The sequence below is a fragment of the Pelecanus crispus genome, chromosome 1 (assembly GCF_030463565.1).
Source record: "Pelecanus crispus isolate bPelCri1 chromosome 1, bPelCri1.pri, whole genome shotgun sequence".
NCBI classification, from domain to species: domain Eukaryota; kingdom Metazoa; phylum Chordata; class Aves; order Pelecaniformes; family Pelecanidae; genus Pelecanus; species Pelecanus crispus.
This window is the reverse complement of record NC_134643.1, coordinates 10,903,613-10,930,401: the sequence shown is the minus strand read 5'-3', so window position 1 is coordinate 10,930,401 and position 26,789 is coordinate 10,903,613. Positions and strand designations below refer to the sequence as shown.

Genomic DNA, 26,789 nt, shown 5'->3' with positions numbered 1-26,789 from the left:
AGAAGACAAATTATGCAACTGAAAGGAGTGGTTGTTTTTCTCTTTGTATCTTAAGTGCAAATTCTTCTTCACTGTGTTTCCCAGACACCATCTGTTTCCAAAACAACTCATCACCAAACATAACAGAGGAGATAGGAACTTCTAATAGGAATTAAACCTGCCAACTTGCAGAATGGTCTGAGCTTTCTCAAATAGGAAACACATGATAGTACAGAGTTGTTAATAAATTAAAGAGAGGCAATGGGTGTCACCTGAGATGATGCAGTACACCATTTTAGGGATTTTCATTAAAATCATATATGGCTCATTACTTTACAATGTTCCTGCACACTTGCTTTAAGAAGTCCAAACCACATTTGGGCATTTAATAGCAGGGTTAATTTCACTTAGGATAGGTTTGGGGGTTTTTTAAATTAATTTTTAAAGCCTAATATTAAAGACTGAATAATGGGTCACACCTGCTGAGGGCCTCACTCCATCTGCAATTAGATACAGTGAAAGTCTGGAAAAATATAAACTGCCAGAATTCTTTCACCAGGGACCCATCTGTGACAGTACCCTTTCTGCAGCATTTTAGGAGGAGGAGGTACCCAAGATGTATTCAGGTATATGACAACATTCCATGACAAGAGAGCTCCCCTCATCTCCAGAGAGGCTTGTATCAGTTCAAAAACGCTAACTATTTACTGTGACTTCTAGAAGTTCTTACTGGAAGAGCAAAGTACCATTTTTAACCTGATTACACTATTGAGTTTAATTATAGCACTATGCTTACTTAGAAAATGAGCTTATCTTTTTGCTTTTCCCGCTCTCCATAGTACGTGAGGAGAAGAAAAAAAATATGTATTTGGTTTGGTCTAATAACTAACAGTGGGAAACTAAGTTATCAGAAAAGCATCTAAATTCTTTTGGTGGGTTATACATTTATTTTTTAAAAAAAGATCTAAGATATAAGAATGTGGATTGGACAGGAACCATGAAGTTCATTGTTTATGGACTCCTGCTTATAGATTCCTGATATCATATCCACCCATGTCAAACAATTTCATACAGACAATATTCTCCGCAATAAGTATTTTAAGAAATATCACTCTCTATGTGAAATTGTTTATATTATCTATTCTGATCACATCTCTAACAGATTACTCTTTTTCAAACAAGAAATCCTTATCAAGTCTGAGATATGATGTCTTTTCTGCCCTTCCCCAGTCCTCCCTGTCCTTCTCCTTCATTCAAAACAATTCTCTCCTTTCTGTAGCCCCAATAATTTATTTCACACATGGAACATTTTTTACTTCCAAGTACCTTTCCAGATAATTTTATAGCTATCAGTAGACTAAAAAGTGCTTCTGTTGTTCCCTTGGCAGTTATATTAAATTAAATCCATTAGCACACTCACATATACACACACATTACATTCTGAGCTCTTTCTGTTCAGAACATGTGACTATTAAAATGTTACTCTTTCTTGTTGGCAATACAGATTCTACAAATTTGGATATCTTAGTTTTCCTTAGCTTAGTTTTTAAATCTTCTTTTGTATTTTACTACTACATTAATTCATCACAGGTTCCATATTCCTGACCCTGCTGCCTCAACATACGTAATTACATTATAGGCAACCATCTCCTCTCCTGCTCAATATTCTGAACAGCTTCACTGAGTTTTAAATGCACAAAATGGTCGTTGCCACACACTTCATTTCTGGCTTCTGCAGTTGCAACCTTGTGCTTTGTTACTAAAAATAGAGCTGCTTCCAACTACCTGAGCTGGAAAGCTAATTACAGAGCTGGTAAACAGTGCTCCTCCCTATTAAGCAAATGGCAGAATAAGGAGTCTGCTAATGCACTAGGGCACACATGGTCCTGTGGGTCTTTGAAATCTATCAAGTGTCATTTATTTAATCATTTGTGGCTGTTTGCTTCATGGATAAATTACCATTTAAGTAAATAACTGTTTGACTGTTGGATCAACAAATCAGGGAGAAAAAGAACAATCAGCCCATTTTAGGAAAAAGTATTCTAGCCTAATTCTTAGCTTGCACAAATCAGAATAATTTCACTGAAGTAAATAGCATATTGTTGATTTAGACTACGTAACAGTCTAGCTCTCTTATTTCCCGCAGAAGAGGAGTTATTAGAGGACCAACTGTTTGGAGCAGCTCAAAGACTTTTTCGACAGTTCTTTCTGTCACATACAGGCAAGAACAAACAACTGCCACTATAAGGAAGCACCTTCTTCCCGTGAAAGCACTCCCAGCCATGTCTGCAGTACAGCAGCACGTTTGCCTGGAAGACATTCCCTGCTGAAAGATCTTAAGGTAGAAATGCCCACAGAGCTTAGATGCTCCTCTGTATTTGTCAATGACACACTGGTTTCCCTGCTCCATGGGACTGATTCTTATATACAGCCCAATACAGGCTTTGCTGGCAACAAGGTTCCAGCTGTCACTCAGTCAATAAAATTCAACTCATTTTCAGCCACTACTGAGGCAACAATATGTAGATAATACATAAGCGACCGTGAGAATCACAGTGATATAGCTGCAGCCCCAAAGCAAAACTGTAAAATAACCATATGTTTGTTCATCCAAAACACCTTCTGGGACCAAGAGGGAATATAGCCTTCTGGAATTACAATTTTTTCTTTGAATGCAGAATACAGGAATACAAGAATTAGGTAGAAAACTGCCAGAAAGACCCAATTTTTAAAAGCGTTTCTATTTCTCCTTCCTAACTCTCGAAAAAATAAAGCGACAAGTAAATAAAACCTCCAAGACTGTACTCAACACGTTAGAAAATTTTGGTGGAGGAAAGGAGTATGCCAGTGAGCACAAACTAGTTGCTTGTCATCATGTTTCTGTCATGTAACAGGTATATACTATATGCAGTGCATACAGGGACAGAATTGCTATCTGAGGTTAAATACATTATTTACACAGCTCATTTGGGAGAGGAGAGGATGAGCTCCCTCTTCTGTCTCCCATCTTCATGAAAAAGAAAGTCAGGCTGCCCTCAGCCAAGCAAGCTACCTCCTGTTGTCAAGGCAAAGTGGTTTGCCAATTTTTAGCAAAAATTATTGGAAAAAGGAAGATAAGATGGAAAACTGTGAACAGAGATGGAAGTGTGTAGTATAAGGAAGAAGAAAAGGAGCCAAAAAAAGAGGCAAAGAAAGGCATGAGGAAGTCAGACTACAGAAAACCAGTATTTCAAGCTCTGCACATTCTGAAGAGTGGAAACAGAGAGAATCCTCTCGCAGTAACAGCAACAGGAAAAGAGAAGCAGAACACCAGTGTTCTCATCTTAAAGAGAAGAAATACAGAGAGTATAAATCTGCACACCACAAGGCAGTCCCACACCATCACACGTAAGTCAAGTCTGAAGCAGTCAATTCATGCACCAGGACTTGCGTAGTTATCATTTTAGCATAGTGTTTCACCAGAACTGACACGTCTTGTTTCCGTGGTATTCTGTGTATGCCTACTAGAGTGCCTCTGGAGAAAGTCATATGCATTTTTCACATTTAAAACCTAAATGTGTGTGTGTGTGTGTGTAAGTACATGTGTGTGGGTATACACATGCATGTGTGTCTGTATGGGGCAAGGGGTTGGACCATCATGAAGGAATGTGTGTATTTGATGGAATTCAGCGCATAGGCAACATCAAGAGTCAAATGAATTGTGTCTTTCAATCACTGATCAATCTTCCTGTGTTTTCAGACCTTTCTTTCTGACCTAAATGACCACAAAGACAGTAAACAACATATTTGTAAGTTAGAGAAAATGTGCTTATTATAGTAGGACAAATGCCTTTCAAATGATAGTACATTCCAGAAAACAATCCACAAAAAAAGCATATGAAGACAACATAAGCAACATTTTCCCTGCCACTCTATCTCTCCCAACAGTCGTTCTCACCTTAAGGCAGAAATGTGATAACCTTTAACCCTGGGAGTCATTTCTAATTTATTCTTTCAGATTTCAAAGACACAACGTTGGCAGACACTTTCCTCATGTGCTACACAGACCAACTTACATATTTAAATTACTCACAAGTACTTTAAGTGGTCTGCTTATGTTGAGTTAAACTTGCCAAATTGATAGAGCAAGCAAGGTGTGCCTCCACCTTTCTGTTAAGCTAGTATAAAGTTTCCAATCCCCTTGCCAAAAAATTAGGAGAAAGAAAGGAAGGAGTGTAAAAACATGGAATGTGAGGAAACTGTTGAAAGTAAGTTGCTTATTTCTTTTAAATGTAAGTTGGCTCTCTTGGATCTGTCTTGGGCAATCATAGAAAAGGCACTTTCAAACTCACACTCCTTAACGAATGAAGTGACTTTGTGGACCTTACATTATTCAGACCAAAAAAATACATATTTCATCACAGAGGTATCACTCAAACTTCAACCTTCCTAGTAAGTACATCAGCATGTGCAAAGACTCCAGAGCCAGAGTGAGATTAATGGAATAAATTTAGGGATATATTAAACAGGAGGGAAGGGGAATAACTAAGCATTAACATATTCCCTCATTCAGTAATTGTTTTAATCAGGGCCATTGATTAAAGAAGGACATATGTTAACATGCAATACTGAAGTATATGAAAAAGAACTTTATCCCATGATGGACTGAAAGTACAGTAGTTTCCTGTATTATAGTAGCACCAATTTCAAAGGAGTTCATAACCATAATTACCTATCTGTTTATGCCTCAAAAACCTAGCAACCAGCCATACCAAACTCCCTTAATCTGCAGAAAATTCTTTGGAAGTACTTTCTGTCTACTGACCAAGTTTCATACAACACGGATTTTTAATTTTAAAAGCCCTCAGATGATGAAACGTTCAAATTTTTCTTGACAATTCAATAGCTAAAAAAATCAGCTACAGACTGGTCTCCACAGCACAGGGAGCCTGCAGGTAAGAACACAGGGTAAATACAGACTCCATCGCCTTACCTCAGTTATGTGCGGCATTGGGTTAAATCCACAGAGATTGCACACAACTTTCTTGCACTCTGTACACGTATTAAAGTTGGGGGGATCCTTAGAACCAATATTTAGTCCAGTTTTACAAAGGGGACAAGACACTTTAGGCTGGCTGGCTTTCTCCGGTTCCAACAGCCCAGCAGGTTTCTTAGCTTCAGCAGCCTGAGGCTTGCTATCTTTAGCCAAACCAGGTTTCTTTTCTAAATCAGATCCTTTAGTCATTAAAACACTATCCACTTTTGATGGCTCTAACTTTTCAGTTGTAAGAGGCTTGGCTTCTTTCTTTACAGGAACAGCTTTTGGAAGAGGCTGAGCCCAACCAGCCTCTTTGGGAACTGCCCGAGATGCCGGAGGCTGCGATGGAGGCTGGGGCTGCTTCACTGCAGGACCAGGCGGAGGGGGGGCTGATGTCTGAGACCCCGGCTGACCCGCTGTGGAAATTAAATTTGAGGCCTGGCTGAAGATTGAAGCTCCAAACCCAAAGAGTTTCCCAGTAACTGTTTCTTGTGGTGTTGTAGGCTGAGGCTTAGGGGCATCAGTGATGCCTCCCAGGTTAAGGCTGAACCGCCTTGATTGCTCAGGAGTTTTCTGAGGTGGCTGGGGTTGAGGCACCGGCTGTGCCGGCACTGGCTTGGGACCTGCCCCTGCTTGTGGGCCCTTGGCAGCTGGTTTGGTATCAGGCTTTGGGGCCGGTTTTGTTTGTAACTTCTTAGGGTCATCTTTTGTTTGTGTTGGCTCGACAGGCTTTTGAGTTTTAGCATCTGGTCTAGCCCCAGGCTGAGATGCAAGCTTGGGATCTGACTTCTGCCGAGACACTTGTGGAAGGGGTTTGGAATCTGGTTTATCCCCAGCTGGATGTGTGTCCTGTGATGGCTTGGCAAGCTCTGGCTTTGGGGAATCTGTCACCTTCTGTTGAGTTGGTGGAGGTCTGGGACCTGCCAAATCCTGTTTCGGCCCCAGTGCTGCAGAGGTAGGCACAGCGTCCGTCGTAGGCTTCTGTATACTGGGTTGTTTTTGCTTATCTTCGGCCTGTGTTGGCTTGGCCTGATCAGACTTTGGAGCAGGATCTACTTGCTGGGAGATCTCAGTAGGCTCAGCGCGGGGTTGTTTTGATTTTACAGGAGGAGACCCAGGCAAGGACGGTTGCTTTTTCTGTGGCAGGGTTTTTTTTGATTCTGCTAGCTGCGAAGGATCAGGTTTTGGAGAAGCATCTTTCTTTTGAACTGGCTGTGGCTGGGGAGGTGGTTTAGCTGTTGAAGGTGGAACAGGTGTCTTCTGTTTCGGTGGAGGTGGCTGTGGCCCAGGACCATGACCTGGTGCTAGGTCACCACCTAACGCTCTTTGCATCTGGCAGTTTAAACAGAGCCATTCCTTAATCTGCAGAAAAAAATAATTTTAAAGGTATTATAATTAAGATAAGACAAAGTTAATAAAATCAACATAATAATAGGCTATTCTAGTGTATGACTTGTTGCAATATTTCAGACTTTATGTAAAAAGCAAGAAATATTATAATTAATATTGTTTTGTGCTTAACATGCCCAACTGATTTTTTCATTCTTCTCCACGCTCCTGTGATTCGAGCTATTGCTGAGCCTACGCTTCTAATGACTTTACATTCAGTTTACACGCAGCTGAATATTGGAGGATAAAAACCCAGCAGAATGAAAAAAATGCATTGGAATTTCATGGAGCCCAGCAGTGATTCATTTATAGCAATGATTTGCCAGAATAGCGGAAAAAAAGACAAATACTGCTAAAATAGTTTGACACATCAAGTCTGCTGACAGAAAACAATAATCAGAATTAAAACACAGTAAATGCATAATTACCTTTAAGCATACATCTATCAAGCTCTTCGTACAGCTTACGGTTTTGGTAATAGTTTAAATTACAGGGCGCAAGTATTGGCAGTGTACGTGTATCCAATGAATTAGGCACAGAGGTGTATTAATGGACACCATATATTACATGGACTCACACTTTATCAACAATTTGAGGGCAAGTCTTCATTTGGAATCAGCAAGGAGCTTTGCCTAAGCCCTGATGGTATTTTAAGAGCCATAATTAGGTTTCCCAAAATTCCTTTCTTATTAAAAGAAGCTCCCAGGGTAATTACTGTATGCCTGTATACAATGGGCCCCTCTTTTCAACACAGAACAGAAGGAATAAGGCAAATAATGTATTTACCCATGTTTCTTGTCAATTTTAGTACCTCACAACTTTAAAACATTTTTTTCCTCCTTCCCAGTATTACACGAGAAGGACACTATATAGAACCTTATATATTTTCTAATAAGACAGAAAAGCCCAATAATCCTAAGTGGTCATCCCTACCTTTGCTTTTGTAAAGCCTCACAATCTGAAGAAGGATCAAATAGGCTAAAGCAACATGCGGTCACATGCTATCTTCCACATTTTACATCACTAGCAGAAACATTATAGGCAGCAAAAATGCCATTCAACAGGGCACAGAGTCCCATGGGCCTACACCTGCAGATACTTAAGCAGGTCGTCTGTAGCTCTACTAGTATTCTTTAGTCTGAGTGTGAAATGCAGGGTACCAGCTATGACATTTGCACGCACCACTGCAACAGAGGGGAAGAGCAATTAGGGGGACACAGAATATAAGACTCAGAGCTTTTCCCCCAAGGGTGAAGATTTCTGGATCCTGTTTCTCAGGTCTGAAATCTCTACTATGTATCATGGGATGACTCTGGAGGTACTACATGCAAAGAATGACTTTGTCTGCGTAATATCAGAGCTCACTGGAAAGAAAGAACTATGATGTCACGGACTGAGGCAATGAATTCATTATTTTGGTGTGCTTTGCCAGCCTAATATTTTTCCAGCAGCAAAAATTAAAAGAACAGTTGGACACAGTTCCCTAAAACACAGTTATTCCAATTATTCTGATAAACATGGTATATACACATTCTGGAATATGAGCTCACTATTACTAACAGCTTCACAAAGAGATGCCCAATTTCGGTCCGAGCTGTAAGTTCACAGTAATCAAGCTACCATTCATAATAACGCTGCTTTTATCTTCCATTTTCAGTGCAATTTTTTCAGACTGTTTAAACAGTTCTCCGATCTACTTGCAACACGTATAGCAAATGACTGTTAAAAAGTGAAAACAACTGAAACAAAACTGGAACACGTGTTTAAGCTCTGCTTTGAATTATTAAAGGAATTAAGTTCACAACTGCATGGAGGACCTGAGCAAGTATTACATTTAGCTTAACTCCCATATTGTCTGATTGGCGATCAGTTCCCCTACAAGTCCCCTGTCCAAGGGACAATTACTTGCAATAAGTAAATCTTAATTATGACACCTGATTCTAGATACTAGTAATCTAGTTTAATTATATATATATATATATATATATACACACCATTTCTGGATAAATTCTTAAGGGTTTTCTAGAAGGTTTGAGTTTAATCAAAGACCAGACTTAAGCCACATACTCTGAACATCCACCTCAGCTGTCACAGCTGTCTGGCTTTGGAAAAGTGATTAAGATTTCTTATATTAGGAAGGTGAGCTCTCCTCTATGGTGGAGAAAGGCAGGATCCTGTGAGGAGCTTTTTAATGGGCCTAAATGAGGAATGTCTTTCCCCACTAACCACAAAACTTCAACAGAGATTTGGACAAAGCACTTTTCATAGTGATTCACTGCTCCTGCTTCTTTTTGACGCCTCCACTTGCCTCTTTTTTCTTTTCTTTTTTTAAACAAAAGTGCTGCACTGTAAAGTAAGATGACCAGATGAAACCGTGGCAGTAACAAATGCCTACCTGCTCTCATTCAGCTTCCAGGAAATCTAATTTTAAGTCACTATGACACCTTTAAGGCCCCAAACAAAGTAGCTGTAGAATTGGGTGGGGCTACACAATAAGTAGTCTGAATAATTCTTATGTTTAAGGTGTCCAGATTCCAACTGCATTTATAAGCATTTCGGCTTGTCTTCAATATGAGCTAGCCCAGTCTGACTAGTACCTAACTGAGTCCAAACAAAAGTTAATTCTAGGCTATAGTTTTCAACACAATCCTGTGCAGAAGACAAAACCTTAACTCTCAACTGTTATTTTTTCCTTATCTTAAAAAAAAATATTTTTTGATATATATATATATATATAAAAATACACACATGCACACTCTTGGTATTAAACTGAAGCCTTTAAACCTAAAAATTAATTTGCTACTCCTACAGCTGAACTTCAAATGGAAAATGTAGGAAGTTTTACTTCACTGTATTATTTTTTTAAGTCTTTCTGGTTTAGACATAAAATTCCTCCCATGCATTTTAGTGGGAGGAATTAAGTGCCAAAACCCTCAAGTCATTATAACTTACACACATCATCTTCAAACAAATACAAAACTGCACAAACTGTAGTTCTGTGATTGGAACAGCTGGAGTTCAAAATTAAGTGCACTACATGAGGCAGTTTTGTATCAAACACTGTCCTGTTCATTCTACTGCAATTACAGAGGTTTTCCATAAATGTTAACAGGAGCAGGCTTCCGTTAAATACAGATGCTCTTACATGTTATTACAGATGAAGTAAAACTTACTGCTGCTGTAGATACCTAAAATACTAATGTTTGTCTATCCTCAAAGGTCTTCCTGGACAGTTCTGTGACTTTCTAGTTTCTTTCTCCATATTTCTCATATCCCTACCTAGAACTGAAAGGCAAAAGTTTCCAGGGCAACACCTGAGCTTTTGCAGTTCCTGTCTAATTGTAAAGGAGATTCTTCTTTGCTGCTGAGGATCCCAAACTGTCTATTTTTACACTGGTAGATGGGGGTGGGGGCTGGGTCTTATGTGGAGAAGTAATCCCTGTGATTTTCTTCATCCCAAGACCCATGTCATTAAGTATCATGACCAGGACTGTAAATTTGACAGATTTCATGCAGCATTTTTGTTTAGATTTCCACTACTGAACACAGAAAGTGCTACCTTGCATTCTAATTCACTGATGTAGAAACTATATGCCCTCATAGCAACAAAGTAATTAAAATATATTTTATGTATTCATCAGCCATAACATCTCAGAAAAGCTTCATAAAGACTCTACTAGTTGGGAGCACCAAATGAATTTATTCAGTGTTTTAGTAACAGCATCCATGGAGAACTACATTTAAGGAAATGTTCCATAGCTCACCTTTCTTCATTCATTCATAATCTAATAGCTGACTCCAATAACAAATATGAGCTACACTTCGGTTCTCCTTATCCCACACAAAGCCAACACAACTGAAGGCAATCTGGAGCCTACTCCGTTCCGCAAAAGGGTTCAGATTTGTTCTAACTATGCAAACCCATCAAAAGCAATAGGAAAACTGTCAGAAAGCGAGTACATTGACTGACGTTCTCAATTTCTATTCTTGCAGATGATGTAGGGGAGGAAGAGAATCCAGCTGGATTCTAAGATTCCAGATGTACTGTGAGAAAGAAATTTTGACTTGCAGATTGAACATATTTCACATAAAAATTACTGGCACACAATATGAATGAAGCTCTCCGAAGCCACTTTAACAGTCCTTTTGCAGAACAACCATGTTCTAAGGCAATGGGTTGCATTCTCATTTAGACCAGTCATTTGGTACTATAAAAAGGAACTTTAAGATATGCATAAAACATTAACATCCCTTTACATTGCCACAGAAATTTATAGATTTATAGACCCTTTACATTGCCACAGATATGTAAATGGACTTTGCTGACATTGCTCAGCTCTGCCCCAAAGCTTTATTGACAAAATCAGTTTCTAGTCTGAAAACACATCACCTTATTTGGTTCCTGAAAATTTTAGAGAGGAGTGGGGAATCCAGATTTGGCTCTCAGCAGACATTTCTGCCAAGATCATGAGAGAAACATGAAAAATAAAGCACCTGAGCCCATGATTTTATGCAGCTTCCTGTAGGGTGGTAGAATACTGTAAAGGACAAGAAACTAGATCAGAAAATCCTGTTATGACAAAAAAGATCAACTTCTATCACAGAACAAACTGAATTAGTATGTCAACGTACAACTGAAAAGGTCTTCTAAACAAGCCTGGGCAATACCAGAGACAAAGTTTTCCTTCTACACCGTCCTTCCATGAATAAGATCGCAGCTATTTGACGTAATTGCACCGAAACAAATGTTTAACAGTACACAGTATGCAACTGATCCTCATTTGAGGCAAGCAGATTATCACTACACAACAAATATTTACTTTCCTTTCAGATATCAGATATAAAAGGCAACTAGGGAGTTTATCAGGAAACACTGACTCAAGATGCTCACAAAAACGATGCTAGGTTCTAGTCAGCAGGATGTTCCCCAGGTATCCATTCCACAAACCACAGCAACAGTAACAATCACTGTAGCTTAGTGCTAAGCCAATGTTTGAGCAAACTTTTTAAACAGCCGTTTTAAAAGACTATTTTTAAATGCTATTTAGCTATTTGAAAACTACTAAAAAAACATTACTGGATGAATTGTGCTATGCAGTTATCACAATCTTAAAACATACTCCACTACTCTGCTAAAATTACTAATACAAAAAGCTATAGCTTGCAGATGAACTATGAGTGTTTGGGGAACTATTATTTTATAGCTTATGCAATTAGAATCATAAAGCAAAAGAGTGAACATACAATCTTTTGACCTTTTTTTTTAATTTATTTAACTCCAGTATTTCAGAATATCTAAAAGTTATCTTTTAGAGCCAGGCATGTGTTTAAGCTGCCTCATTCACAGGACAAGGAAAAAGACTCTTAAACACAGCTCAGTGCACTGCATCATGCCTCACTGCAACAAATGCTGATTGCTGTCACTAACTGCATCTAGATTTAACATACTAGAAACACGTGAATGAATAACAAAAAAATATAACTGCAAACCAAGCCAGCAGCAAAGAAAAGGTTAACAAAGTCCATCTGTGCTGCACAGAGCGCAACCGAGTGAATATCGCTGGGATTTGAAAACAGATTATGCTGTCTGGTCGGAGCAGGGCTGGACCATGCTTCCTGCCCAGTGACTACCCAGCAAAGAGCATCTCCGCGTCACGTGGCCTAACATAGTAGTAAATTACAGTTGCTGAGCAACAGCAATACTGGCACAGATGGCTCACTGCAGTTGACATCTTTAGCTATGCAGATTAATTTATTATTTACTTGTGTTAAAAACTGGACAGGACAGTTTTCTGGGCTAATGAGAAATCACTCTAACATATTGTAGAATATTGCCCAATTAAAATATTGAGAAACTATTTTCCATGCATAGGTGTTTGCTTCTTTCTACGTCCTGTCCTTTTTTTAAAAGGAAAAAAAAAAAAAAGAAAAATCCACAGGGCATCAATACTATCAGTATACCTAATCCTAAATGTAAACCAGAAATGTAAGAAATATAGGCACATAGTCTTCCTCAGACAGAAACAGTGTGGGAGTGGTTTTAAGAATATTCCACAGAGAGAAACAATATTCTGTACTTCCATAACACTTCTATCTGAGGTTCTTTACAGTTTTCCCAAATGCCTATGTGGCAGTTCTAGCTAGGGGCAGAACTAAATGAACTAGACTAACTTCATTTCATCACAAAAATTGTGAATAATCTCCATTTACATATAAATTTCAGTGTTAGTAACACTGGAACACCCCAAGTACTCTTTGGACCAAAACCAAATATTTCACACAGAAATATTTCAAACTTTGATCTTTTTTAAAAGACAACTAAACAACGCTTGTTTGAATCTGCTCTCTGATCAGTTTGAACCCACAGTAAACTCCATCCTCTTTTACAGAACACCTCTAGCTTTACTTCGGCACAGTTAACAGTTGATATGTAAATTAATACTTTGAGAAAGTTAAAAAAAGCTTTGAGTTCTGTTGGGTTTTTTTTTCCACTCATTTCTTTACAACTTATGATTATAACAGCTGATAGTCAGATTCAAGTCCTTAATTTTTTTTCTATTTTGTTTTGCATTACTTCTATAAACCTGAATATCCCCAAAGTCTAAGTTTACATAGAGTGTTCAAAGCTATTTTTCCTGGCATTAAAAAGCTTAGACTTTCTGGCATGTCACCATTCACAGTGATGGCAGTTTTATTTTTGTTTACATATCATTTCCAGTCCATGTTGCATACTGGTTCTTATGCAGTACTGCACCACAGCAGGGTCTAGACTGTAAACCACAGGGCGTATTTCAATTCAATCAATAGCTTCCTTTACTGTCACATAAGCCACAAATATTTAATAGAGTAATTTCTATTAATTTTATTGTAAGTATAAGCAAAACTTATCACCACAAGAATTATGATAGTCTTTCTTATATGAATAGTATTTTAAATTATTATATATTCCTTTCCCTGCACAAGCTAATAATAATTATAATAACTGAAGAAAATTAATGCATTTCTGACTGCTTGCCCAAGTACTTGCTACTGTTTAGGATACTTGGAGATGCAGAACATTAATAAAAACAAATACAAATACTAAAAATCATTATGAAGATTTGAACCAAATCACGATACTCTTAAATCAACAAAGGTTGTGATATGATTATACCTAAAAATGGAAGCAGAAAAAAAGAGGAAAAAAATCAAGGCTGTACTATCTAGAGCAACTGATACGGAAAATTCCTAGCTCTACCAAAAGCAGAAAAAATCCCAAAAAATAGACAGCCCCCAAAAAAATTCCAACAACAAAACCCAAGAAAATATTTTCAGATTGGGTTAAAAAATTCTTTTTCCTGTTCAACTGAAAAACACAGGTGTAAATCCAGTAAAATGTTCTACTTGATCTGAAATTACACACTCTGCTTGGGGAACTCAACCTTTTTATTTTTTCTCCTCTTTTTTCCATTAGGAATAAGTCATTTTTGATACAGACTTGTTGTTTCAAAACCAGTCAGAACAAATAAAATATTTTTTAGCGCTCACTTTGCCTCCATCCAGATCTTTTGGCAAGTAAACAAACCCTACATCAAACACACATCTTCATATTATCTGAATGTGCAATTTTCAGCAAGTATTTAAGTAAAAAATTATACCTGGCTCCAAGACTAATTTTAAATGGCCTTCAAAAGCATACTGAAATAGTGGATGAAATATGGACTAACTTTAGATAAAAAAACATTAGATAAAATGCATGCAAAATAATCCCTCCTAAAAACTACCTAGAAGACAGGCATTCACATATGCACACATACTCAGCAAGGGTGGGATCATGGAGCAGAGCTCACATACAACCAAGTTTCCAACATTAACAGCTTTAACACATCACTTGATCATCAGCTTTACAGATGTCCATCACAAAGAATGCAATGATATATTAATACACTTTAAACCCTTACTGAGTCCGTGTTGTATGTATCTTCCAATAACTAGTTCACAGGCATGAAAATTTACTCCAGCTATCAAGCATATGCACTGATCATTTAGATTTAACTATGGTAGTTCATGCTTTTTGCCTACCTTCATCAAAAACTATATGTGTGGAACAAAATGGATAGTCCCTCAGATGTCTGCTCATTTTCAGAAAGCGTATGCCTATTCAAATGTTCTAGAGGGCTGAATCTTTTTTTGGGGAGCGCTGGTTTCTGTTTCTAATGGCTCATGGGAGTGTTTTTGGCAAAATAAAATTTTAAAAAATGAGAAAAATAAATCACCATGTAATAGAATAAATACACACCTGCGATGAGGTTCTGATGTATGTGAAAGGAAAATGGAATAGACTACCAGTCATCAACCCTGTTTATATAATTTTTTTCCATTTTTTTATGCAACTGTTGCTAGGCAGTCATGTGCCGTGGTGATGAGTGGAGTGTGAATACCTAGACAGATTAGAGAGACATATGTTACTGAAACACGTTATGTATGGTGTGCTTTCTCTCTAGACTGCTGTACAAAAGCAAGATACCAACCACCCCTTTTCCCCAAGGGGACCGCAATGTCAGATGGTTCAGAGAAATAGTTCAAGGGGTCTGACCTTGTGGCAATACAGGTATCACTTTCTGCTCTTAGTTACACAGTTCTCTCTAGCAAGTTAAAACAGAGTGCATGTACTGCTGCATTTTAAATAAAGGTTTAAATGAAAAGAATTAATAAAAATTTAAAGAATCGGTACTTTTTGTAATGGTTTTACAATGCATGCAGTCTACTTCCTGAGCCAGTTTGTAAAGCCTGCTATATTCTTTCCAGAATCAGCTAGAAATATATAGAAATTTAGAAAGATCTGTATTAGAAAAGTAATTCACTCTGTTAGTTATGAAGACTGAACTATCCTTTAAGAAACTTGTAAAAAGAATATCTTAAGGTGGTAGTTCAAGCAGCTGTACAGGGGAAAATGTTAGAGAACAAAAGTAGTATGAATCCTTTTCTAAATAAATGCCTTTCATTCTCCCCACATCCAATTTGAAGTTACTGCTTTCTGATCAGTAATGTGTTTTAACATAAGCAATAAAAACAGCAGCTATAAAGGGCATGGTAAAGTCACAACACAGGATTACAGAATCATGAAACTTGGCAAAAAGAACAGCAGTAAAACTCAAAGTATAACAATAATAGGCAATAAAATATAGTCAGTAAGTGCATGGGTAAGAGACAAAGACTTTTGGTCAATAACACTTTAGGAGAATTTAAAATAAGAGAAGCTGAAAGAAAAAAACTTGCACCGTAATCAAGAAAACTGAGAGCTGAGACACAAACCATGGTTTTCATGCTAGACAGCAAGAAATGTGTAAACAATTGTAAAGTAGGAATCAGAAACTTTTGTTAATAATCTAAATATCGAAAAGAAAGGGAAACTAGAATGTAAGTTTGAGAATAACTCAAGTGGGAACCTTTGCAGGTGAAATAAGTCAAACTTTTGTATGTGCCAGAGCAGGTTCTATTACTTTGCTCCAACTGTTCAGTAATAAAGTCAGATGTGATTTTCGTTGCACTTCACTGCAGATTGGAGCAGGACACCCACAATGAAGTTTCAGCAAGACAGCTGGTGGTGCAAAGCTGAGCAAATGAGGAAAGTCTGAGTGGGAGTCAGGAGATTGGAACTAATAGCTGAATAAATTAGATGTCCAATACCTTCATTTACTGAAATGATTTCATCATGAAATAAATGCATATCCTGTGTTTATATCAACGTGTAATATGAAATTCAAATCTGCTTTTACATATGTATGCAATCAGTCAGTCTTAAATGCAGCTGTATTTATTGTCTTAAAATCCTGAATTTCACACTTGTAGAGTACCCACTTCAAAAACTAGTAGTTATTCATGGAATTTCCAAATACTTTGAGATCTTCTTACATAAACTCTCTCTCCCTCTCTATCTCAAAATCCATTTCATTTGAATATACCAAGTTGTTGAACATTTCCATGGGAAATCTGAAGTTTTTAAAGGAAGACAAGCTTGGAGCTCCAAGAGATTCCAGGTGCACACTATGGAAATAAACAATTAGGCATCCACAAATAATTGTAAGAAATTTTAGTATAAAAACATTCTGTCAGAACTTGAAGGTAAAGTTTTCTTACAAAAGTTCCTCTGACTTTAACATCAATGCATCACGTTTCTTGTCCATTATACATAAATATACCTTTTTTTACCCCAAACTGTCCAGAATGACATGCTTTATGACCTTTCCTCGTACAGGCCCTGATAATATAATCTTTGAGCACCTAGTTAGTTGCAGATGTTCTAAAATTTCTGCACACTGCTATTCAAGTCACTCCTTTTCCAGTCCAAGCATTAATGCCAACTATCTCAATCCTGAATTTCCCTAAACTCAAACAAGAGAGTACACTCCTAAACGATGCAATGTACTACCAATGGTCACTGTGATTAGTCTTTCAAGTTTAAATCCGCAATTTTAACAGCAAATCAATAAATAATATACTTGCCGGATGCAAAAAGCCTGCTGTTCATTACCAGCTACCCACCTAAAAGTATCGCTAATAAACATGTGCACTAAAAAGAAATCTAAGTGCTAGTAATGTTCTTAAATCGTTGCGGTACTGAGCAAACAGGTTGTCCAGAGAGGCTGTGAAGCCTTCATTCTTGAAGATATTTGAAACTGACTACGAGCAAGCTGCTTTAGGTGACCCTACTTTGGGTTGGACTACATGATCTCCAGGGGACCCTTCCAGCCTCAGTGATTCTTTGATTTAATTTTAAACCTAGGGATATTATTTGTCAGATTCAAAATATAGATAGTAGTAGCCTTTACTTCTTCCTATCAGCATCTCTGATCAGCTAAACTAATACCAAACAAAGACAAAAATAAGCTTCCCAAATACCCCTTGTGGCTATTTATCACTAGTCTTTGGTGCCAGGTCTGCTATGCCTGAACTTCTATAAATTGATAAAAGTGTTGGTACTGAAAACAAACCCAAACTACATTGCAAATTTAAAATAGGCATATCAGGATGTATGAGAAGCTGTTCAAGCAATAAGAAGAGATCAGACATTCATATGAAGCCTTATTCCCACGCGGAGCAAGTAAAGGATATGTATAAGCACACAAATCAAGCTACCGCAAACATAGGTTAAAAGAAGTTCATCTGAAGTCCTAATATTCCTTTCTGTGCCATTTCTGTGTTATATAATTACAGCAAGAACGATGATCAACATTAGAAATAGTCCACAGAGATCTCTTTCTTAGCATCCCACAAAAATGAAATAACCTGAGTATCACTACGTCAAAACTCATGACTCAGGCTTTCAGCTAATGAACACTCACACAGTTACAAAGGAAATCCACCCCATATCCTTTTCCAACACACACACTGGGGCTATGAAGAGTCATTTTCTTTTTTTTTTTTTTGCTTAGTTGCTTCTTATAGCAGCAAATTTTACTTGTTTATAGACATATTAGCACATGACTATTGTGGTCAAATTATAAATGTAGACAGCAAGTGGTTAAAATCAAGCAAAATGGCAAAAAGTTACATTGGGGTTCATCCTCTTTTTATATGAGGAAATGAGAACACAATTCTAAACACTGTACAAACAGAGAACCATTACTTTCTTTTTTCCCCAATTTTATGCCCTTTTACTTGTAAACAGTTTTCCCAAATAGCATGATTTTTTCACGGAACTTGTTAAGGCCTTAAGTGGTCATGATGATACATTATAACACAGCTGATGTTTCAGCATAATGAAGGTAAGCTTCATTTTGTGCTCTGGAAGTGAAAATCAGTTTAAAAACTACTCACCTCCGTTAGATGAGGATTAGGATTAAAACCACACAGGCTGCAGACTACAGTATGACACTGTGTGCAGGTGTTGTAGTTGGCCTTTTCTGGAGCGTGCAGCAGCAGTTCAGTGGTTGTGCAAAGAGGACAGAAGGTTTTCTTCGGGGCGGACTCAGCGGGTTGGGTTGCACTGGCTTGCTTTTGCTGCGAGGGCTTTTCAGGCCCTGGTTGCTGGCCAGGTGGTTTTGTAAGTCCTGGTTGTTGTGCCGGGGGCTTTGTGGCCCCCGCAGTCTGAGATGGTCTCGCAGGCCCTGCCTGTGGTGGCACTTGTTTTACAAGCCCTGTTTGCTGCGGAGGTGGCTTCCCAGGTCCAGGCTGCGATGGTTGTTTTGCAGGCCCTGTTTGCTGAGCAGATGGCTTTTCAGGTCCAGGTTGCTGAGAAGGCTGTTTTGGAGGCCCTGCTTGCTGAGAAGATGGCTTTACAGGTCCTCCCTGCCGTGGCGGCTGTTGAGATGGTTGTTTTACAGGTCCCGGCTGCTGCGATGATGGTTTTGTGGGAGGTGGTGCTTGGGATGACGTTCTAGCATTGTCTGGTTGCTGTGGCGATGGTTGTTTTGGGCCTGATGGAGGTTTTGCAGGAGTTTGTTGCTGAACAGGCTTTGTTGGCTCTGACTGTTGGGGCTGAGATTTTTGTGGTCCTCGTGGCTGGGGTGGTTGCTTTGCTTGTTCTAGCTTGGAGTCTGCTGGGTGACCAGGGCCTGGCTTCTGAACCTGCTTTGGTTCCCCAGGCTGCTGCTGAGGTACTGGTTTGGAAGACTCAGTTTGCTGGGGGGCAGGTCTGACAGATCCTTGTTGTTGAACAGCTGGCTTTGGAGACTGTTGGTGAGCTGGATGTTTTGCAAGGCCCCTCTGCTCCTCAGCTTTCCCTTGCTCTTTCTGGGTGACTTTTTGTTTCCTACTGGCTTCTTCATGGGCTGCATCTGAATCTGATATCAAATCAAAAGGATTGAATTTGTTCACAACTGAAGTGACTGCACTCAATGGATTGGCTTCTGAGAGAAAACTGGGCATCATACTTGGCTTCTGATCTTCTTTAAAATCAGTCCGGGATTTTGATTCCCTTAGACTAATAGAAGAAGGGCTCCGTCCAGGTGCCCGTTGCTCTGTCTTCAGCACATCTACTGTTCTGCTTTTACTTAAACTCGGTGGTCCTGGATCTGGAGGCTTACCTGGTTGCCTGGGATGGTGGTTTGTATCAAGCTCAGGATGTCTGCAGACAGAAAATGTAACGAAATTAAAATAATGCAGAGTACTAGAAAAATGAGATAAAATAAGATGTATCTGTGACCCTGGAAGTGTTCTGGTAACACCATGAAGTTTCTCAGGTGCTTAAGTGTTTGCAAGACCACAGCTTATAACATAAGGTGCATGTAAAAAGTATTTGAATAAAAATTATTGTTCTATAAAAACTTATGCAAGTATTCATAGACTAATTTATTATTTAGAAAATAATCTCATACGACAACAGTGTTTAACCACATAATTTTCTCTTCAGAAATCTGAAGAACTCAGAGCTACAACTTCCTATTTTACCTAAGTGCAAATTACTAATTCTCCACTCTGTCCCTTGGGATACAAACATGGGGAGACAGAGAAAACTAAAAGAAACAGAGGTGTCAGAAAATTAGCAGATCAAAGCACAGCCATACAAGAAAAACGCTGCACGATTCAAAATGTTTATGTACTTGTGTTTTGGCTACTTGTACAAAATTTTGATATATTTACAATCCAATATGCAGCAGGGACTTAAACTCCTAAAATCCAGGTACGTTAAGAAGTATATACTTCTCTTTAAAGTATTTACTTTGCCACCCATCCACTCAAAAATTAGAAGAATTTTCAATCAGATAAAACAGATGACATGACAGTTCACAGAGTTAGTCCCGAAGCATTTTTTTTTTCTTTTTAAACAGAACTACTATAGAGCTTCCTCCCAGCATCATCCCAACAATTCACATTGCCCAGCAATAAATCTCCCATTACGTCGGGATTTTTCCCAATTCTTTAACAGTAGCATTTTGCTGTGTTTTCACATAGGAGAAAATAAAACTAAGAATGTAGGAACCAAAATCAAGATCATGTCTTCATATGCAGCATAGTCTCTACTTGTTGTTATACTCAGCTGCAGATGGAGGAAATAATATTGTATTCAATGCTATTGCTAAAGGATGTAGTAAAATATTCTATTCAGTGCTATCACTGTGCCTTTGCTGGAAGATACAGTGTTCTGTTCAGTGACACAACAGTGTTGCAAATATAAAATTTTCAGTTTTCACTTTGAGAGATCTGGTTAACTGTGAACTTGTATTTCGAGACGTGACATTTCTTCTTGGGCATTCATGAGCAAAATAAAAAAAAAAAAAAAAATCACTCATTACATTTAACTGTATTCCTTAACAACAAAAAACAAAACAAAACAAAACAAACCCCAAAACCATAAACAAACCCCACACACAATTCTGTTTAAGAGTTTTATCAGAAGTCTGCAGAATCATATATAGTGGACACACTGAAAAATCTATTTTACACTTTTAATGTTACCATGGGTTTACTATTATTTCTGATTTAATATTTAGAGTTTTCATTACATACCTAGCAATGGCAATATAAAAGGACAAAGCTAAGTGGTAGCCATTTCTGTGCTTGTAATTCTCACAGCATGATTTTCTCACATGAAGGAGAATTTCTCACTTGTTTCTGATGTTTTTGTAAATTAGAAATTTGTAAATTAGAAATTTCCACATGAAATGCTTGTTAAGGAGAAACTATTTCCAGCCTTCCATAACTCCATTTACCCTTCCCCATTCTTCCACTGAAGTGGGTAGAAGTGTTTCCATTGGCATCAGTGAACATTGATTAACTCATTATTCGTACAGAGGATAATTCAGAAAATCCCAATGATAATCTAATTCCTTCAAATATTTGGCACTTTTGCTTGTTAAAAGAACAACTTTATACTTTAGCAACCAGGTAGGTCTACCTGCAGTTCTGTTTCTTGCTATTTAGATAAGCACTCTAGGTTTATCTGAAGAGGTACTGCTTACTAAGTGAAATAACTTCAACTATTCTATTAGTGGCAGTCTGGTACACTTCCAGTGTTCATGTTTGCAAGTGTTTAAAATGTTGGAAGGCTTCATTCAGCAACACCAGGAGTGACAAGAGAAAAAAAGATAAGGATCAATGGTACTGTAAAAACTCAGGTCAGGAAAACAGGAAACCATGCCCAAACCTTACAGTGTGAAGGTGGAAGGGAAAAAAACCCCAAAAACCAACCAACCTAAAACTGTTTTTAGAAACTGAACTTGGACATTAACAAGAAGTAACTGTGGATCCCTGTTGGAACAGAGTTCTCCAGCTTTCATTTTTGTCAAAATAATGTGCTCCATAAATTTCCACCTGGTCAGATGTCAGGACTTGAAACGAGATTAAAACCCATTAATCTAGGAAATAAAAACCCCAGGTGATTCTCCAAGGCTGCTGGTGTATTCTGAAGACCAGACTTGTCTTGCCTTCATGCATAACAATGTTTCTAAGCAATGGAGACAGAGCATGGTTAACTAGTGGAAGAAAAAGACTTGAAAACACAAGCTCCTTGAGAAATGTTACTGCTGCCAGAAGTCAGGACTTGCTCCGTTTAGTTTTAGGTAGCTGGAAGTTGGAGCCTGCTTTTCTAGAACTATTTTACAACCAGCTACAGACTGACATTGAACAATTTTAATTAGTCTAGAGAATCAGAAATCCTAAAAAAAACCCCAAACTTGTCTTTATTTGACAAGAATTTTCATATTTTTAAAGCTTTTGAATCATGAAAAACCTACCATTGTTTTAAAGTCTTCAATCCAGACTCAACAAGCAAAACCATTTAGTCCTCCCTCACCTAATTCTTTTCCTTGTGCTGCTATGTTTCTCCTCACTTTGGCCTTGATTCACAGAGCTCATCTTTATTCATTTACATGAATATTACAGCCAAATCAAAGCTTACTTTGGAGTCAAGAGGAGACTTAGCAAAAAGACTACTGGTCTAGTTCTTGAATGCCACAACTATAAAAACCTATTTAAAAAGGCATGACTTTTTAACAATAACTACCCAACTCTCTAAGATAGTTAGATCTTTTCATATCTACAGACAAGATATGTATAAACTTACACATACTTCTGGTGGCTAACTTCCTTACTTCCTTTTTTTTTCTTTTTCTTTTTTTTTTTTTTTAAGTCAATAGAGTGATGGCATTAACAAAAATACATACTACTTCTGGAAAAGACACCACAAACATACTTTAGAAGTGTGACACTCAGTAAGACTTCTTAGCATTTCCTCTCAAAATGCAGCAATTTTTTTTCTGTTAACATCTATTGTGAACAACTTAATAAACTGAAAAAAGAAAAAATAAAAACAACAAAAAAACCTCAGAAACGCAGCTGCATTAGATGGTTCATATATTCAGTTTGTTCATCTAATCCTTTCAGATGTTGTGGAACAATTCCTCAGCAAGTGGACACTGACACAGTTACAGAGTCATTCAGTGAAGCTAGAACAACTGGAACTTGCTTACAAATTGGCTGTGTATGTTTCAGCTAAACTTCCTAACCATGATTTTCTGAAGACAGGTAATTGAAATAGGATAGAATGATTTCCATAGATGCTAAGCTGGAACCTAGAGAATAAAACGTTCAAAGAAAAAAAAATTAAAAAGGTACATTTCGTTTAGGCAGCTCACTTTAGGTGCTCTAGATCTAAATGCTTGTATTAAAAAAGCATAATAAATATTAATTGCATTTATTTAGCTATTGCATTTTTTAAGACTTAAAAGCTTGAAGCCTATAGAAGCCCTAGAAGCTACAGCATGTATTTTATGGTGGTAAAGACGCAACTATGTTTCCTGGTACATACATTACTTACTATTAAAAAGTCTGTAGTTGCAAAAATTGTTACTTCAGGATATCATCAATCATGAGAAATTTGTACACTTCAAAACTTGGGATTACTTTGGGAGGGGAATGAAAGCATTTAGAATAGGAAACAATTATTAGTCTCAGGTAAGACTAGGTAACAGCTAATTTTATCATGGATATCACAGAGGAAAAATCCAGTTAACATGAAAAAAAAACCAACACACAATGTAACAGGGACACTTTCATAATGCAAGGCTATATAAACTGGAAGCCAGAATTCCTCTTCTGATCACTATTTCAGTCACTTAACGTTTGGGCTGGCATAACCACACTAGAAAAAAAGCTGTTGGGAACAAGAGCTGTAGAGCATCAGGTAAGAGGTATTTTCCACATCTGATTTCTTTGGCCATACAGACTAAAAAAACGCTTGAAGCTAAGCAATCCGAGTCTCAGCGGCTAGTTCTTTACTTAAGTTGAAGTCTGGAAGAGGCTGATCCTTAGTCCTTAGTTCTGAGTCTTACTCCAAGGGTTTGGATCACGTTCTTAATAATTATTCCCATCATTCTTCACAGATCTCAACAGCAAAGAGAGGTGTGCAAAAGGAGCAAGTAAAGCCACAAAATGAGCAGAGAGAAGCAGTAACCTCATTACAGTGTCACAGGCACAAAGATGCTATGATGGGAACTGCTACAAACCCACAAGAGAAACTAGTTGATAGGTTATTGCACTGAATGTTAAAATGTCAACTTTGACTATAAGTTAAAAGGCTGTAATTCACAAATATAGAGTGCCTTTACTTTAAACGGAGAGTGAAAGCATGGTATGCTAACAAGATCAAAGTAGTTTCTGATATCATAAATGTGTTTGTACGAAAGCAGCCATTTATAAATGCAGAAATATTCACATTGCAATGAGTTTAGCCTATTCTAAAATATTTCAAGGACATTTATCTTACTTTTTACTGGAACATTAGCATGAAACAATAAACTTTTAAAGTCTCTGGGTCTTTGCTCATAGACTGTTATACAAAAGGGATTTTGAGCTTAGTTTCACAGAACTAACCAATGTGGTTTTTTATTTTTTTCCCCATTAACATCTATAGAAGCTGGGTAGAGCCCTGAACTGCATGGAAAATTATATTTTACATACAGTGTTAATACCTGTTTAATAATTTTGCAAGACATAAAATAGGAAGATTTGGTTTCCAGTTTTAAAAAATGGAGACCGTCATCTCAGGTATAATCCCAATGACTTCAGTAGTTTGCCCAAGGATGAATTTAGTCCCACCCTCCTTGCTCCTCTTCTTCTAGAATTCACTTATATAAACCTGATATTATATAAACTCAATATGCATTTGCCTGGGGTGAGGTCAACGCACACGAACCGTGCTGAACAGTCAGTCGAGGAGGCTCCTTTCAGCATCCTCCTTCAAGACAAACACACCCAGCCCGGAGGCGGAGAGCCGCCGAGACGCCGGCCCTGGATGGCGGCCGGGGGACGCCGGCGAGTTCCGGACCGCGGCCGCGGCCACGGCCACGGGCGGGGAAGGCCGGCACCGGCACCGGCACCGGCGCCGCGGAGCGCAGCGGCCCCCGGGCCGGGGCGGGGGAGCGGGCTTGTTGCGCGTCGGGCGGCGCACGGCTAAGGGGCAGGGGAAGAACGGGGAAGGAAAGGACCCTCGCCTTGGCAGATGCACAACGAGGTACGGCCGTCGCTATCCAGAGTACTGAAACCCGCGGCGAACAGTTCATTATTTTGCCTCTCTTTCCCCTTTCAGCAAAAAAGGGAAAAAAAAAAAAAATCGGAAAGAAAAATAAGGGGGGGGGGGAACAGACTGAAACAGACCTCGATCCGTGACTATTTAATGAAGCCAAATGATAGTTGTAGAGGTTAAAAATTGGCAGAGGAATGGCTAGCAAATACATTACGCCCAAAAGCTTTGCAAGATTCAACAAGAATCTCCCTCTCCAGCAAGAGCAGCTCACAGAGCCCGCCAGCCCCGGGGAGAGGCTCCCTGCTGCCGAGCCGCGGGGCACTCCAGCCCCGGGAAGCGCACACACACGCAGGCAGGGAAAACCCAAACGCTGCCTGCAAATCTCCCCCTCCCTAACGCAGCCGCTGCCCGCGCTCCGGATCGGGGCGAAGGCAGGCAAGGGGAGAGGGCGCAGCCCACCGGAACCGGGGACCCTCGTTATTATTGGAAGCCACCGGAGTGGGAAAAGCCGGAGAGTGCAGGCTCCAGCCCAGCGTCCGCGCCCGCGCAGCCGCCCCCTCCCCTCCCTCCCTCCGCCAGCAAAATGCAACGCTTGCTCCCGCTGCGGCGCGATCGTACCGCGACTCGCCCCCCGCCCCGCCGCGAGGAGACGGAGAAGGGGGGAAGGGAGGAGCGGGAGAAGGGAGATTTTTCCGTGCATGCCTTTGCATGGGAGGCGGCTCCGCGCCGGCGAGGTTCCCTCTGGGCAGCCCCTGCGCCCTTGACATGACAGCGGCGATCTGCCTCCTCTCCTCCTCGCTCAGCTGGCTCAGGTCCGCCTCCACCCCGGCCGGGGCCAGGCGCTGCAAGGGGGCCGCGGGGCCGCCGCCATCCCCGGCCGCCGCCGCCCCCTCGGGGCAGCCGCCCAGCCCTTCGCCGCCTTCCAGGCTCGCCTCGTTGCCCATGGCCGCCGCGGCTCCGCGCTCGCCTCCTCTCCCCTCGGGCGCCGAGCGGGCCGGGGGGCGGCTCGCCGGGGCGGGGCGGGGCGGAGCGGAGCGGCGGGCGCTCAGGGCTCGGCGGCCGCCAGCACGGCCCCGCGCGGCGGCGGCAGCCTGGGGGCCGGGGCCGGGGCCGGGGCCGGGCTCGCTGCTGCCGCCGCGGCTGCCGGGGAAGTGCGGCGCCGCCGCCGCCCGCCGCCCGCCGCGCTCCGCCACCGCCCCGCGCAGCGCATGCTCCGGGCGGGGCCCCCGCGCCCCGCCCCGCCCCGGCCTTTAAAGGCCCCGCGCACGGCCCCGGCCCCGCCGCCCCGCTCAGCGGCCCCCGCGCCGAGCCGAGCCGAGCCGCCCGGGCCCAGCAGCCCGGTCCCGCCGCTGCCTCTGAAGAGAGCGGAGGCGTCGTGGCCGCGGCGGGCTCCCGGCCGGCCCTCCTACAGAGCGGCGGGGATCCGGCGCCCACCCGCGCCGGTACTGCCTCCCGTTCTCCTTCCCTCTGCAAGCAAGGGTGTGCTCGCCAGCAGCCAGAGCGTGGCGGAGCCTAGCGCGCCCGAAGCACGAAGCGAGGGAGGCTGGCAGGCACGCCTGCAGCACATCCATCCAGCAACCCCCCAGAGCAGAGCCAACGAGGTCAGGTTTGCTGAGGGCCGTGGTGCAGCCGAGTTTTGAATGTCTCTATGGGTGGAGATCTCACAGCCCCCCCGGGCCCCTATCCCGGTATCTGACCACCCCTGTGGTGACTGGCTCCAGTATGTCAGTGTTGTTTCAGGACTGGTGAGCCCCAAGCTTGGATGCATCTCCTCATGCAGTCTCACAGCTACTGAACGTGTTGAGACGAATCACCCTCTTTAACCCGCTGGCCACACTGGAGGTAGTACAGTCTGCCATTGGCGTTCTTCACCACAGCAGCATACTGCTGAAACACGCTCACCTCCTCACCCACCAGGACTTTTTCTGCAAAGCTGCTTCTGGGCCAGCCTGTCCTGGT

The 26,789-nt window shown here is 40.5% G+C and overlaps 1 protein-coding gene across 1 annotated transcript in view; it reads right to left on the bottom strand.

Annotated features, from left to right (window-relative positions):
• PCLO (piccolo presynaptic cytomatrix protein) overlaps positions 1–25,774 on the bottom strand; it is a 388,529-nt gene extending 362,755 nt beyond the window's left edge. Inside the window, exons 1-3 of the mRNA XM_075722389.1 lie at positions 25,533–25,774; positions 18,185–19,433; positions 4,952–6,358 (exon numbers count right to left, since the gene is read on the bottom strand). Of these exons, the coding sequence (XP_075578504.1) occupies positions 4,952–6,358; positions 18,185–19,433; positions 25,533–25,774 (2,898 nt within the window). The remainder of the gene's footprint in view (positions 1–4,951; positions 6,359–18,184; positions 19,434–25,532) is intronic.
• Positions 25,775–26,789: the final 1,015 nt, after the last annotated feature.